We start from the raw sequence: 15,327 nt of genomic DNA, 5'->3' as shown, positions 1-15,327 counted from the left end.
TCCATAACTTTGAGTTCATGGATCACCATGATAAATGAAGTAAAGGACTACCTAAGGGTAATGCTAAGGAAGATTGATGGCCAAAGTACCAGTAGAAGCCTCAGGCTAAAACTAAACATATTAGAAGCGTAGTGTGTCTTATTAAAGCCATAAAGCAAATATTTAGAGTGACTACAAATGTCCTTTAACAGGTTAGTTTTGGGTAATGGATGTTATTGTTAATCTAGGCTGTTTCAACATGGTATCTCATTTCTATTTCTTCTGTTTAGATTTTGTATGTAGACAGTTTTTTGTACTTGTCTATATTAGGTAGACATACAGTTTTTCAGAAAACAAATATGCAATTTCTACATGATGTTTGCAGATCTGGCTTTCGGAGTACTGGGATTGCAGCACTTTGGGCTGCAAGTGTTCTAGATCAGTTTCTTTTTTCAGAGAACTGTTCTAATCTAGGTAGTAAACTAGGGAGCAGTAGCCTTAGATCTATTATTTAATCCCTCATCTCTGTCAATTTTGGGGGGCAATCCATTGATTCGATTTGATGTAAGTTTCATTTTAAGTCAGAAATCAGGATTTTTTCACCTTTCACATAAGATGTTGTGCATTTTCATCCCTTAAAAAGGTTGAATAGTCTACTTCTCTGAGCCTTCTCTCAATCCAAACTCTTTGCTGGTTGCTTTGCTCATTCTCTGCTTGCTGGCCTAGAGGAAATTCCCTTTAGAGCTATTTGTGATGTTACATATATATGTTTTTCTCTTGCAAAAATAAATTTTTGGGCATAAATCCAGGTTGTGTATGAAAGGAGGTTGTGTATAGGAGCCTTGATGGGTAAACTTGTTATCTGATTTGCAATGGGGAAAAACAAAACATATTTCTAAATAATGGGAATAATGTGAAAGAAAGAATATTCAGACTTGAAGGACAGAAATAGAACAATTGGAGAGAACTGTTCAGAGAGCTAGAGTAGTTGCAAGTAAAATTAGGGACTTAAATTAAGAGAACTAAGAACCTCAAGTCAAAACACAAGTACTTTTATTAATTGTCTTATAAATATGAAATTACATTTTAGTCTGACTTCTGAAGGACATTAAGCTTATATAATCAATTGGGCTTCTTTCTCCCTCAGTAACTATTGAACCCTGATGACCAGTTTCAACAAGATTTTACCGAAGGGTAACAATTTCAAAGACTATTAAGTTGCTGCACTTTTTGTGACTATCAGCAGGCTAAGGAATGAATCCCAAACTTATTTCCCAACTAAGACAGGGAAACCCACTGCTGCTGCCGCTCTTTCCATTTGTTGGCAGCTGAACAGACATCAAGATTTGTGTATTGGCTGGCCTGTTGGCAAGCATGTAGTTGAAAATTAATCAGTGCGCGGGTTGCTCTACAGTAACATAGCACTTGCCAACTCTTGCCTCACAGTGTTTTAGTAGAAGACCTCAAGGGAACAGAGATTACTGTGGTGGGTACTGAAAGGAAAATAGCAGAGAAATTCTTGGGAAACCATGGTTTCTTGGGTTTTATTGCTTGCAGAACTGACTTCTGATGTGGAAGAGAATTCTAGATTCACAGTAGAAGTGCTTAATCCTATTTTCTTTATATTTGTTTATTCATTTATCTTTATCCATGGGTCTACTTTTCTTGCAGTGGTGTGATGAAAGATTCAACTTCCAAGCTACGTTTTTACAGTGCTTGGCAAAACATGTGCCAAATATTTACTCAGCTGAAATGGACCCCTTGCTGGAGAAACAAGAAGAAATGGTCCAGGCAGCAATATTATACCCCCTGGAATGTTATTTGTTTGGGGAAGACCCAGATATATTCCTGGAGAAACTACAACAGAGTGGAACCTCCCAGCTCTGTGGGAAGGTGTTCAAAGGAGGGGAGACAACATACTCTTGCAGGTAAGAGTGAAGGTATGTTATTGTGAATGTTCCCGTGTGAGATAATGCAGCAAAGTGGTTTAATAAAATTAGTCATGCTGCTAACTAGTCATTGCTTGTGTCACGGTAGGTCTTTGCTTAACTGACAATGGCATTTCCTTCACATTTCAAACCACTTTAGAGTGAGGAAAATTGCATATGAAAAGCAGGCTCTGGCAGAGAAATGGGGAAGGAAATGGAATGGATACTAAAGGTACTGAAAGCCATTGGTTGAAGAGTTTGGATGATAGGGTATGAGTATGGGGTCTGTACCTGAATTGAGGGAGAACAAGCATAAAAATTTGTGCACTGTACAGTACTCGCCCTTTCAAAGTCTGAAACAGAATCCAGTAGTTCTGAGCATCATCAGTCCTTTGCTTAAGCAATAGCTGTGTGACCAATGGTCATTTTTTCACCTTCTTTCTTGTCCTGGAGTATATTAAAGATGGCAGCCCATTGATTTGATATAATTTAATTAATTCATATTAATACATATTTATTAATTGATATGAATAGTATGAATAATAACATATTAATATTAAAAAGCCAGAGGTCTTTGTGGTGGATGTAAAGATTGCAACTGTGCTGGCAATTCTTTAGTATTAATATGGTCCTCCTGTCATCGTTTATTGTAGTTTTCAGTTTATTTTAAAAGCCTAGAAAATCTCATCAGAAATACCAGAAGAATATTTTTAAGGATGAAGAATATTATTATGGCTAAAAAATCCAGCCCTTAGAATTCAGGAAATGTCAAAATGAAAGCTCTCTGTAAACTTTATGAACTACTCTATAAGGTTTTAATCAATCACATACTCTTCAGCTTTTTCTAGGAATAAGTTAGTGTTGCGTATGAAAGGAGAATGGTCTTTGAAGAAGTCCTTACATGTTTGCTAGAAAGTGTATAGTGAATGCAACATTGGATTGTACGAAGGAAGAGGATGGTCAAGGCAGTGTAGTGCTGCTGTAACAGGAATAATTCTGTTCCTACCTCTGCAGAATTCTTGTATGATAGCAGGCAAAAAGACAAAACTATATTTCTCGGAGGTGGTCTCTTTTTCTTATTTTTTTGAGTTCCTGTCTTGCAAAAATGTGGTAGTATTTATACAAAATACTGTACTTACTACTGCAACTGAAGCTAAATAGATGTTTGCTTTAGGCTTCTAAAATGCTAAAAGTAATAGATACTCTGAAATATTAAAATCTAAATGTCTTGAACTGGGCTTTCAAATCTAGCAGGCATTTCTGACTTAATTTTTCTTTCTTTCAAATCACCTTGCAGAAGATTTATGGTAATAAATGAATGTTAGTGAAGTATTAAATTATTGTAATGATGTTTATCATCTAAAGGTTTGAAAGGAAATTCATTCTGTAATCAGAATTACCATACTGTTTTAGTTGTATTGTAAAGGAGGCTTGGACTAGATGTTGAACAATGGCGTAAAACAAAAAACTTGATATGTTGGCATTATCACCTTGCAGAAGATTTATGGTAATAAATGAATGTTAGTGAAGTATTAAATTATTGTAATGATGTTTATCATCTAAAGGTTTGAAAGGAAATTCATTCTGTAATCAGAATTACCATACTGTTTTAGTTGTATTGTAAAGGAGGCTTGGACTAGATGTTGAACAATGGCGTAAAACAAAAAACTTGATATGTTGACATTAAACACCTGTCATTCACATTTTGCATAGAATGAAACAGCATTTAAAGAAAGAGTGATCATGTTTTAGGGGAAAAAAGTCAATATAAAAAAGCGTATGTATGTGGAGCATAGAAAAAAAAATGGAATTAGATTGCCCATGAGTGTAATTCTGGATTTTCAGGTATTTGAGTGCATGACTGAAGCTGTTGAAATTAAATTTCAAAGTATATATTCTTTGGCTCATTTCGTAAAGGAATTCTCTTTAGATTTTAACTTCTAACTGTTTTAAAAGTTAGAAACATAACCTAGCAAAAGTGTAGCAAAAGCTTCATTAGCAAACTGGCTACAGTTGTTGGAAACAACAAAGGTTACTTCAGAGTCGTCATGGTTTTTAATAGCTGCTTATTCTTAGCAAAAACAGAAATATATTAGCAACAATTTTTGAAAGTGGAAATTAAGCATGTTTCTGGTAGAATCTGATATAACAGGCGCGAGTACATGGTTCAAGCGTAACAAGATTGGCTTTCATCTTTCTGTGACTTAGAGTAGCCAATGTTTCTATAATTTGAATCTGTTAGTCTCAATTTTTTTTTTCAAAGCAGCGTTTTCTGTTGTGCATGAAAATTCCATGTGTTTGTTTTAGAGTTTTCCAGTTACCATTTTTGTTGCAGAGACTGTGCAGTTGATCCAACTTGTGTACTCTGTATGGACTGCTTCCAGAATAGCATTCACAAGAATCACCGGTACAAGGTAGAAAAAAATCTTATATTAAGAAATTGTACTTGTAGCTTTAGAGAAGATTTTTTGAGGATATCATAAACTGCATATAAACCATTAGTAATTTTTATTTAAAAAAAATAAATCTGGGATCTACTAATTAGTAACATGAGAGAGAAATAATTAACTAACTATGTAAAGCCTCTTTTAAGAACAGTAACTTTCTAATTCAAGAACCAAAGGGCAAGGGAGTGTTTATGAATGCATACATTGTTATTCTCTGGCAATATCACAGAAGTGTATGTCAGAGCAAAAAGCTGTGACTGAAAATGACAGTCCTGTCCTGAGTCCCAGTCAGTACTGTTTGGAAATTTAGAATGAGTGTGCGTATACAGGGGCCATTACTTCAACACTTATGTCACTGATGCAGTCTCTACATTTCCACTCTGTTCCTCCAGAACATATACTAGTGATAGGACGAGAGGAAATGGCCTCAAGTTGCACCAGGGGAGGTTTAGATTGGACGTGAGGAAAAATTTCTTTACTGAAAGAGTGGTGAAACATTGGAACAGGCTGCCCAGGGAAGTGGTGGAGTCACCATCCCTGGAAGTATTTAAAAGACGTGTAGATGAGGCGCTTAGGGACATGGTTTAGTGGACATGGTGGTGTTGGGTTGATGGTTGGACTCGATGATCTTAGAGGTCTTTTCCAACCTTAATGATTCTATGACTGTATGATTCTATGATTCCATTTAGATTTGCATAAACTACTTTGTGCTTAGTGTGGACTATGATAAAGTTTAAAACAAATGTTAAGCATCAATTTTTTTTTTTTTGTCAGAGAAGATTGTTCTAGAACTGGATCATCTCTTTCTGATATCCTTTTAATTCTCTTTGAGACAAATCTATGTTCACTTTAAGTGATTCCCGTGTTTTAATTAAAGCAGGATCTTTTAAATAATTCTTAGCTAACTCACTGCCTATACCATCATCTACTGTTTCCTTCCCAGGCCCCCTTTTTTGCTTGCCCTGTTCACTGAGAGCTCTGTAATTTCAACTGCCTTGGAAGCAGAAATGGAAGACGATATATTAAGTGTCATTTTTAAAGCTGGTCTAACTCTGCTGCAAGAGGCAAGAAAATGTACAGAAACATTATGTATTCAATCTAATTATCTTTCACGACCAAAAATTGGGCTAGGTTTTTTTTTTTTTGCAGCTATTCCTGTTATTCATTGACATGACATCCATTGAAGAGATTTGTCTTACTTGTGTTATCAATTGGTCATAAATCTCCTTTAAGTGGGTATGTTTCTGAGAGTTTGAGTTTGGAAGAAGGTCCTAGCAATCTCAAAATTAACTGTGACTAAAATACAGTATTCTGCCCCTCTGTATAAGTCTTTGTATACTGATCTGAAAATGTATTGTAAGTATTGATTCAAAGATGTACAAAACTGCTTGGATAGTACAAATATAACTTCCATATGCACACGTATGCACACACACAGTTTACGGAGAGGTAAGATGAAAACCAGGGATAATAGACAATAATGATTACAGAGCAATTTGTAATCACAGCTGGGCTGAGAAGCTGTTGTCCTTTCCCTGTTTTTCAGTAGCTTCTTCAGGCAAAACATCAGCCTTGGAAATAGGTAGTCAGATGGGAGCAGATTTGCTGCATTTCCATTTTAAAGATGCAATCTGAAGAACACAGATTATGCTCTTTATAGATTCATAGAATAATTTAGGTTGGAAGGGACCTAAGGAGGTCACCTAGTCCAACCTCCTGCTTGAAGCACATCTAATTAGATCAAGTTATTTTAAAATGTTTCAAGTAAATAACAAATTTCTGATGTCTTTTTATTGGGTCAGTTAGCTTTTTTGTAATTATTTTAGGATTGGGGATTTAGAGTAAGCTAAGGATAATTATTTTTGCCTGAGTTTCGTCTGAACTTTTGGCCAAAATGAAGGGTCAGAATTTGTACTTTTCTGCAAGCGTAATGCAAAGTTGAAGTTGCAAGAATGCATTTAGATGCTGATTATATCTTATTTTCTTTGGTTAGAAGTGGAGGTACTGCTAAATGACTGTTTAATATACACATTCTTGTTTAGATTATTTTCAAACTTTAAGTAATTTGTAAAGAAGGGATTAAGCACCTTTGCTATAATTTTGCTAATAAAACCAGAAATTATTATTTTGCCATTTATGAAGCATTTATTTTTCAGTCATAGGCTTTTTTCACCTACTTTCTAGTTAAATTTAAGACTTGCATGCTTTTTTGCAGCGGCAACTGTATTTCCTCCTTTATTTTCTTCTCAAAAAGTTTACATCCCCCCACCCCCGATAAGTCTCCTTTTATCTAAAAAAAAGAAAAAATGTTGTGGTAAGTCCATTGGTTATGCAGTGACTCTTGTATTTTGTAAGTAGGTATTTATACTTGTGTTTGACTTAAATAATGCACATTTCTGTTTTTTCCTCTTGCTTTTTATGTGCATATTTTGTGACTGAAATGCATGTTTTTCACAGATGCATAGCTCCACTGGAGGGGGGTTTTGTGACTGTGGGGATACAGAGGCATGGAAGGCTGGACCGCTGTGTACTAAACATGAGTCTGGAGCATCAGGTTCTGCAAAAGAAGTAAGAATATTGCTTAAAGTGAAAGAATACATATTGTAAATACTGCCTTTTTTAAAAAAAGTGCTTATTCCTGTATATGAAAGTATGTATATTGTATAATTCATGTAGCAGGTCCAATCAAGTTGAATCAGGATTTCCTTAGTCAAGGTGTTTGGGGTCAAAGATATATATTGGACGTCCTTTGTCTCCAAACAAAAGGCAAACCCAATAGAACAGTTCCATCTACCTGTCTTGTGCATTTGTCTTTGATTCGGAATTAAAATTGCAGTCTCTTGCTCTTTTCTTTGCTATGTGTATTACTCAGTTCTTATTTACAATTAATTGGTTTCCCAGTGGTTAGTAAATGTTTAGGTATAGTACTTGATTTTAAAAATATTTTCTGTTTTCCACATTACTGCATTACTGAACAATTTTTTTTGTCAGTTAATTCTGGTGTGTGATCTGTCACCATGACTAAGTCCCTATGCTTTAAAACTAACCTCTTATGCTAGGATGTCTCATGCTTATTGTACCTCATAAAGCAGCATATTAACAAGAAATATGCCAAGTAGTCCTCAGAGAATGTAGGCAAATCAGTTGCTTCAGGTAAAATTGTTTTTTCAGAGTCTTACATTCTGAGATAATCAGGACAAAAAAACCTTAGCATTTGTCATTGCAAATAGCCCCCTGATTCCTCCTGGTTTTGTTGCAAAAGTACTGTTCTTTATGATCTGGCAAAAAATCAAATGGAAAAGGAATAAAGAGCACTGGTCTTACAGAAAAATGAGACAAAGTTTTCCTTCACTTGTTCATCCTTCAAAGAACCATGAATCTTAATGGATTTCAGAGATAAAAATAGTTGAAGCTCCAAGAAGGGGTCATCTGATTACCACTTGGAGCTTGTCACTGTAGTGTTCACCTGCTTCTACATCAGTAAAGTCTATTCTGCTGTGCAGTACTTATCCCTGAGTACTGAGCCAGCTCATATATGTGTGGCTGATACCTACATATTACTTACGAAAACCTGTAATCAAAAGAGCCAAATTGTTTCCTCAATGTTAGAATACCCAAAAATAGCTACGGTATGGTTAATTTCACTGCTGTCACCATTACTACATATGTGTTTAATACTTTTTCCAGCATGTTCTAGAGGTGTTTCCAGAATAAGAAACTAGCACAGTTCCTCTTTGGGAAGTATTCATTTTCATCATTGCGTTCTGAAGGAAAACAGGATTTTTTTGCAATGCTAGATTCCTGGTACTGCTGACAAAGACATACGGGAAGGTAGAGAACTCATGTGTCTACCAGCTTCAAAGCCACCTTTGGATACTATGGAAAATATATGTTACAAGATGCTCAGTATCAGATTTCTAGCTGATTGCTGAGAGGTCCTTGTCATACCACGAAGAGCTTTTAGCAATGGTCTTAAGACAAAATATTCAGGTCTCAGTTGAGAATTAAGTGTTCTTCCACTTGAAAATTGTTTCCAGCCAAAGCACCTCCATTGCTCCTAGATAAGTGATAAATTCATATGCCTCAGGTGACCCGTTTGTCCAGTTTGTCTTACAGACAGTAGCTAGCGTATGTTATGGATTTCACCTGTGATGGCTCACAAAAAAAATCACACAGATACCTGGATGAATGTGGACCTATGAGGCACATTAAGAAATTTTTGGTTCCAACAACTCTGATCAGAGTCCCTGAAATGGTTTATGAAATGTTTACTTCCTGCTGGGGAACTTGTTTCTCTGCAAGGTATAGATTTTGATCTCACAGATCTGATATTTGTATCTGTGACAGCATATTCTGCTTCTTACCTCCCTTTCCTTTAGAACAGCTTTTTCATAACAATAAAATAATCAAAAAACAAATGTTAGGAAAACCACCAAAACCTTTATCAATTTTACCAAAAGGCTGTTTCCCTCTTGTTAAAACCATACTGTCCAAATTTTGTGGGCTTTCTTCAAAACCGTATTCAAACAAAGCTTGAGAGGACACTGCATGCATTCAGAGTCCGCAGCATTTTATTTCTGTTTGGATGAAGATAAGCTGCTCAGAATATTCTTCAGGCCATTTGTATCCAATAGAGATAAGGTTAAAGGATAGAACATATCAATAATGACAGCAGCTAACACAGTATCTCTTGGATTTAAACTTTATTGAGAACTATAATCATACCTGTGATGATAAGGAAACAGGGAACCTCCCATGCTTTTTTGAGTAATGTTTGTTTTCCAGTCTCCGATAAGGTCTTTGGTTGGTTTGCAGTGAATTTGTTTGATCGTCAATTCTGTCATGGAGCTGTGCAAGTCCAAAGCTGTTACAACTGCTGTCAAATAAACTGGAACATACTCCTATAATGAGTGCTACCTGAGAGTCGTGAATGATAGAAAACATATAATTAAGACAATTATTTGAATTTGAAGAAGTAGAAAGTTACTTATTATAATAGTTCTTTGTTGTCAATATATGTAGTTATTATGCAGTCAGTATGTGTAGACTCCTTAGTGAAAGGGCAAAAGTACAACCACTACAGTAATGAAATGCATCAGTATATTAATATATACTATATGTAACTATTTGATAGATTGCATTGCATGACCATCTTCCTTTTTCAAAAATCCCTGACAGATAAGTCTTTTATTTATGACGAAGAGGCTTCAGGATGTTTGGATTACCTCATAGTTTGTTCTCTGTTTTGAGAATCAAGGACATTTATAATGTAGGAATTTTCTCAGCATATAGTGCTTATTAAAAGAAATGAGTTGCAAAGCGCATTTGGAACAGACAGCTTGCATATTTCTTTTCCAGCATGTTTTCTGATAGTATAGAAGTTTGTCACATGCTTGTCAAACAAAAAGCACTCTTTTCTGTATGATCCTGACCAGTACTCCTTTAATTACTCTAAGTGCAGAGGATGTATCATGCTAGGGTGTTTATAAACTTATTCCGATCAGGTAAAAGCAAATAAGAAGAGGGATATGTTTGCAGTATGTTTGTCTGCTATGCAGAACGTGGTAAAAATGTGCTCAGGAACTGACTGCTATTTTTAAAAGGTAGATTAAGTTTAGAGTTTGATCTACAGAACAACCTCCTTTTAAAAATGAGCCCTTAGTAGCGGACAGGTTTCAATCTACAACATTGAAGATAAGCACCAGAGTCTTTCACATTTCTGAGATAATGAGGTGATCTTTAGTAAAATACAGTATCCTTACAAAAATCCTAATGAAACTTTAGTTTAAAAAAAAAAGTTTTACAATGAGGAGATATTTACAAAACTTGTTGGTATATATGTAACATGGGGCTCAGAAAAGCAATCCTTCATTTTAGAATCCCCACTCCAGGCTTTTAGGAGTCATCCATTCCCTACTGATTCCAAATTAATGTCTTCACTATGTCAGAAATATAAAAATCTTTTTGCTTAAATGTATCCTTAAAAACAGATAACTTGAAGAATTTGTGTCTGAGATAAGGTAAAAATACTTCCCAGGCACATTTGTTTAAAAAAAAAAAAATTTGGTTGTTAGTTATTTTTAAACTTTGATATCTGAACATACTTTGTTCATTCTTCCACAGTTTTGTTTTTTGAAGTTTACTGGAAGCTTAAATAATTGCACATTTTTGGGCATAGTTCTGAGGCAATTTTATTTTTACCCTTTCAATTTACATTAGAGGTATCTTAATTTCATTTTACTGTAACTTCTATTCATGTGGCTAGCATTGGAGGTGGCATTGCATCATTTAACTTTTCACTATTTGTATAAGTGCAATCCCCACTTTTAATGCTTTATAAATCCTTTGATGTGGTTTCCTTTGATTGCTCCTACAGACTGAAGGAGAGCAGCATGTCTTACTACAAGGTTCTTGTTTGGAGTATCTCTGTGCACAGCTCTGCATTTTCCTCCAGCTCTATCATTTTTGCTTAACATACGTTAATGCTTAACAAGCCAAACTTAAGAAATACTGGAGAAAAAAATTTAGTGTATTTACAACTCAGTTCAATTAGATTATTCTTAGCACTATAGTTTTTTTAATTCTGCTCCAAACTTTAAGATGATGATAGCTTTGTCAGTCTGGGAAAAAAATAATTACCCCAGACATTTACATTCTTAATTACCAAGATCTACCATGAGCTTATGCAAAATTAAGTATGTACACACAGTGATATTTATAGACTGTGATTTCATTGGCAGACATTTTAGATTGTATGTTTGACTCCAAATTATTCTTCTACTACTTATCAGGTCAGAAAACTGTTGTTCAGAGCTTTGGAAGCAATCGGTCATGTTAATGCATTTTTGCTTCTCTTCCGCTATATTTTTAGCTTTTCATCATATTGACACAACGTGATTTTACTTTTTTTTTAAAGCAATCTGCTTCATAAATGGATAAATGTGACTATAGTTGATTTAAGAATTTTTCAAAAACATGATTCTTAGCTATATTAAACACATCACTCTTTCTGTTCTTTTATATTTAACATATGTCAGATAGTGTATTGCAGAGGTGAGTGCCCTTAGTACTTTGGGATTAAAAGTCACATGTGAAAAGCTTTATTCTTGGAAAGCATCTTTGTCTCTCATCTTTTCTCACTCTGGCAAACACATACATATTCAAATTTTGTAGGCAGTTTGGGTGATCCTAAAATTATAGGAAACTTTGTGTAAATACTCTAGAAAATATCAGCTTCTGTTTCTGTGTCATATTTGTATATGAAATTACTGGATTTAGTTGCATTAACATTAATAACATTATATACCATTTATATATGCATAAGCTGAAAGGAAGGTGGTATGTGGAAAAGGTCATCAGGGCCTTTGGATTAAAGCCCTGTTTTCACACAGTGTCGTTGCAATGTATCTATGTCTTGTACCTGAATATTGATTGCTTCTTTCTTAAGTGTGGCTTTGGTAATGATTTTCTTTGCTTATAACCTTAATTTCTCTCCTGCTTAAATGCTTATGGAAAGGATTAATAATGTTATATCATGTAGACAATTCACTTAATGAGCTTTATCTGGGTGGATGGGAAATATGTCAGTTCACAGGGATATTTTGAATGATTTCTAGATCTGGGATGGGATCTCTGAAAAGAACAGAGTTAGGTTTCCTTGGATGATTCTGTTCAAGGAGTGTCATAAATGTTCGCAGAATACCTGCACAGAAGAGCAAGCAATGCAGGGGAAGAATTTTGGTCTGGACTGCAAACTTTTAATATCTTCAGGTGTACAGAAAGCTGTTAACCAGCTTTTTTAAACTTAAGTTTAAAAAAAAAAAAAAAAAATTGAAGGTTCCTGACACATCTGGTGAGGCCTTTCATAGTCTATTCCTGGATAAAAATTGGATGCGTAAAAAAGGTGGGTGAAACTGTTGGAATACTACTGAGAGCCCTTGGGATGAAATAATTTTGAAGAGATTAGGTGAGATTAATTTGCTTGAAAATCATGAAAAGGCTAATTTCCTGAAACAAATATAGTACTAAGGTATTCTACCAATCCTTTTTTCATTTTTAAAATTTCTTTTCCATATTAATATTATCTCCTGTTTTACAGAATTCTGAATGTCAGTTGAATGAAGAAATTATGGAGCACTCTAGGAGGGTGTTTCCCTCTGTGATAAAATACATTGTAGATATGCTTATATGGGAAGAAGAGAAGGAACTGCCTCTGGAGCTCACAATTAGGTAGGGAGTATTTCCAACTTTCTCTTCAAGGCATTAGAAACTTTGATAAAAATATTGCCTGTGGTATTCTTACACTCATGCAAACATATTAGTGCCAAAATCCCTGTAAACAGCACTGTAGTATTTTTGACCTACAGTTATATAGAGAAAAGCTTTTGATACTTCATGGGAAAAGCAGTGTGTGACTGTGCTCCATCAGTTGCTGAGGAGAGCTGCTCTGGAGCCGGCCTGATCTGCAGCAGAGCGGCAGATCTTGGCACACAGGGGGTTTTCCTGAGGCAGGGAAATGCCAGGGCAGCGGAGAGACCCGTCAGGAGCCAGCAGCTCTCATGAGAAACGCTGATGAGGCCTGGGCATTGCCAGAGCAACCGTGACCACCCCCATGCCTTAAAAAGGCAGGCTGGGTGGTGCTTGCGACCAAGAGCGCTGCAAACAGAGCGTGGCATGTCAGCCAGGGCATGGCATGGCAGTTTGAGTGGCAGGGTGCTCAGGAAGGGTGTAGTCACCCTACCAGCTCAAGAGGTGAGTTCAATTGGTGGTCATCACCCTCTCAGAAGGAGCTTAGCTATGGTATCCACCCGGCAGAAAGCTATGTCCTCTGCACTCGCCAGAATGGATGTGGCAACCCAGACAGAGCTCCCACAAAAACATGCAGCCATCCAGGTCTCAGGCTGCAGAGGGTGCCAGAGCCTTTCACTGGTAACAGGTGGCAGTAGTGAGAACAGCTGTGTGAGGTGTGACCAGGTGGATGATCTGCTCAGCCTACAAGAGGAAGTAGAAAGGTTAAGGAGCATCAGAGAGTCCGACAAAGAGATAGACTGGTGGAACCATGTCTGCCCTCTCTTGAGACAGAAATGGGAACAGCCACCAGAAAAAAAACAAGATCAGGGGGATCCTGTGTCTTCCCACCAGGCTGAAGGCAGTAGCTTAAAGGAAAGGAGTGAATGGAGGCAAGTCCACGCTCGGGGCAGCAGGCAAACCCCCTCCTTGCCCACCTCGCCTTCCCAGGTGCCTCTGTACAATAGGTGTGAGGCTCTGGATGTGGAAGGCCAGTCAATGGATGATGTGGATGATGGTCCATCTACACCAGAGGTGTTGCCAAGGTCAGAAAGGCCAACCCCCTTTATCACGACCACCTCCATGAGGAAGAAAAGGTGGGTTATAGTTGTAGGTGACTCCCTTCCGAGGGGAATAGAGGGTCCAATATGCCGGACAGACCCTCCTCTTAGGGAAGTCTGCTGCCTCCCTTGGGCTCAGGTTAAGGACATCACTAGGAAACTTCCTAGCCTGGTATAGCCCTCAGACTATTACACATTACTGCTCTTCTATGTGGGTGGCGATGAAGCCGCAACGTGTAGTCCAAGGTCGATCAAAAGAGACTTCAGGGCCTTGGGACGGTTGGTAAGGAAATCTGGAGCACAGGTTATTTTTTCCTCTCTCCTTCCAGTTGCAGGCAGTGACATTGGAAGAAACAGACAGGCCCAGTCTATTAATACATGGCTCTGTGGCTGGTGTCACTGCCACAATTTTGGTTTTTTTGATAATGGGATGGCCTACATGGCACCAGGCTTGCTGGTGTCAGATGGGATTCACCTTTCTCAAAGGGGGAAGAGGGTCTTTGCTCATGAGCTAGTGGGTCTCATTGACAGAGCTTTAAACTAGACTTGAAGGGGGATAATATTAGGCTTGCCTGTGACAAGCCATGGGATGACATGCCAAGGTTAGAGGGACGGGCTGCTAGTGAGGGCCCTCAGCCTATTGCTCTGAGACGTGCTGGCTACACTGCAGCACACCTGAAGTCTTATGGAGGTGAGCCAGGGGCTCCTGAGGTAATAGGAGCCAGCAGGGAAACACCAGTGAAATACCTCAAAGGAAGTAAGGGATGTTCCTCTAACAAGGTGACAAGGCCGACAGCCCAGCTGAAGTGCCTCTACACCAATGCATGCAGCATGGGCAGCAAACAGGAGGAGCTGGAAGCCACCGTGCTGCTAGAAAACTACAACCTAGTTGTCATTACTGAAACTTGGTGGGATGAATCCCATGACTGGAGCATGGCTATTGATGGCTACAGGCTGTTAAGAAGGGACAGGTGAGGAAGGAGGGGTGGAGGCATTGCCCTCTACATCAAGAAATGGATAGAGTGTGAAGAGCTGTCTTTGAAGAATAGCCACGAGCAGGTTGAAAGCTTATGGGTAAGAACTGGAGACCAAGGCAGCAAAGGGAACCTAGTGGTTGGTGTCTACTACAGGCTGCCTGATCAAGGGGAGCCTATTGACAAAGCCTTCTTACTCCAGCTACAGGAGACATTGCACTCGCAGGCTCTTGTCATGCTGGGGGACTTCAACCACCCTAACACATGCTGGAAAAGTAGCACAGTGCGCTGTAGGCAATCAAGGAGACTCCTGGAATGCATTGAGGAGAACTTCTTAAGCCAGGTAATAGACAGCCCTACCAGAAGGGATGCAATACTGGACCTGTTGGTCACCAACACAAGTGAGCCAACGTAGGCAATCAAGGAGACTCCTGGAATGCATTGAGGAGAACTTCTTAAGCCAGGTAATAGACAGCCCTACCAGAAGGGATGCAATACTGGACCTGTTGGTCACCAACACAAGTGAGCCAACTGGTGATGTCAAGATTGGAGGCAGCCTGGGCTGCAGTGATCGCGCACTGGTGGAGTTCGCAGTCCTGAGGGATATGGGTCAGGTGAAGAGTAAAGTCAGGACCCTGAATTTTAGGAAAGC

The 15,327-nt window shown here is 37.8% G+C and overlaps 1 protein-coding gene across 2 annotated transcripts in view; it reads left to right on the top strand.

Annotated features, from left to right (window-relative positions):
* The first annotated feature begins 1,629 nt into the window (after positions 1 to 1,629).
* UBR1 (ubiquitin protein ligase E3 component n-recognin 1) overlaps positions 1,630 to 15,327 on the top strand; it is a 65,900-nt gene continuing 52,202 nt past the window's right edge. The window contains exons 1-4 of one of the 2 annotated variants that reach the window (XM_009277574.2): positions 1,630 to 1,907; positions 4,243 to 4,321; positions 6,812 to 6,922; positions 12,453 to 12,583. In XM_009277574.2, coding sequence (XP_009275849.2) covers positions 1,630 to 1,907; positions 4,243 to 4,321; positions 6,812 to 6,922; positions 12,453 to 12,583 — 599 coding nt within the window. The remainder of the gene's footprint in view (positions 1,908 to 4,242; positions 4,322 to 6,811; positions 6,923 to 12,452; positions 12,584 to 15,327) is intronic. The other variant, XM_009277575.2, reaches the window with a different exon arrangement.

The sequence above is a fragment of the Aptenodytes forsteri genome, unplaced genomic scaffold (genome assembly GCF_000699145.1).
Source record: "Aptenodytes forsteri isolate BGI_AS27 unplaced genomic scaffold, ASM69914v1 Scaffold146, whole genome shotgun sequence".
Taxonomy (NCBI): Eukaryota; Metazoa; Chordata; class Aves; order Sphenisciformes; family Spheniscidae; genus Aptenodytes; species Aptenodytes forsteri.
The sequence above is the reverse complement of the archived record's forward strand: the minus strand, read 5'-3'. Positions and strand labels throughout refer to the sequence as shown.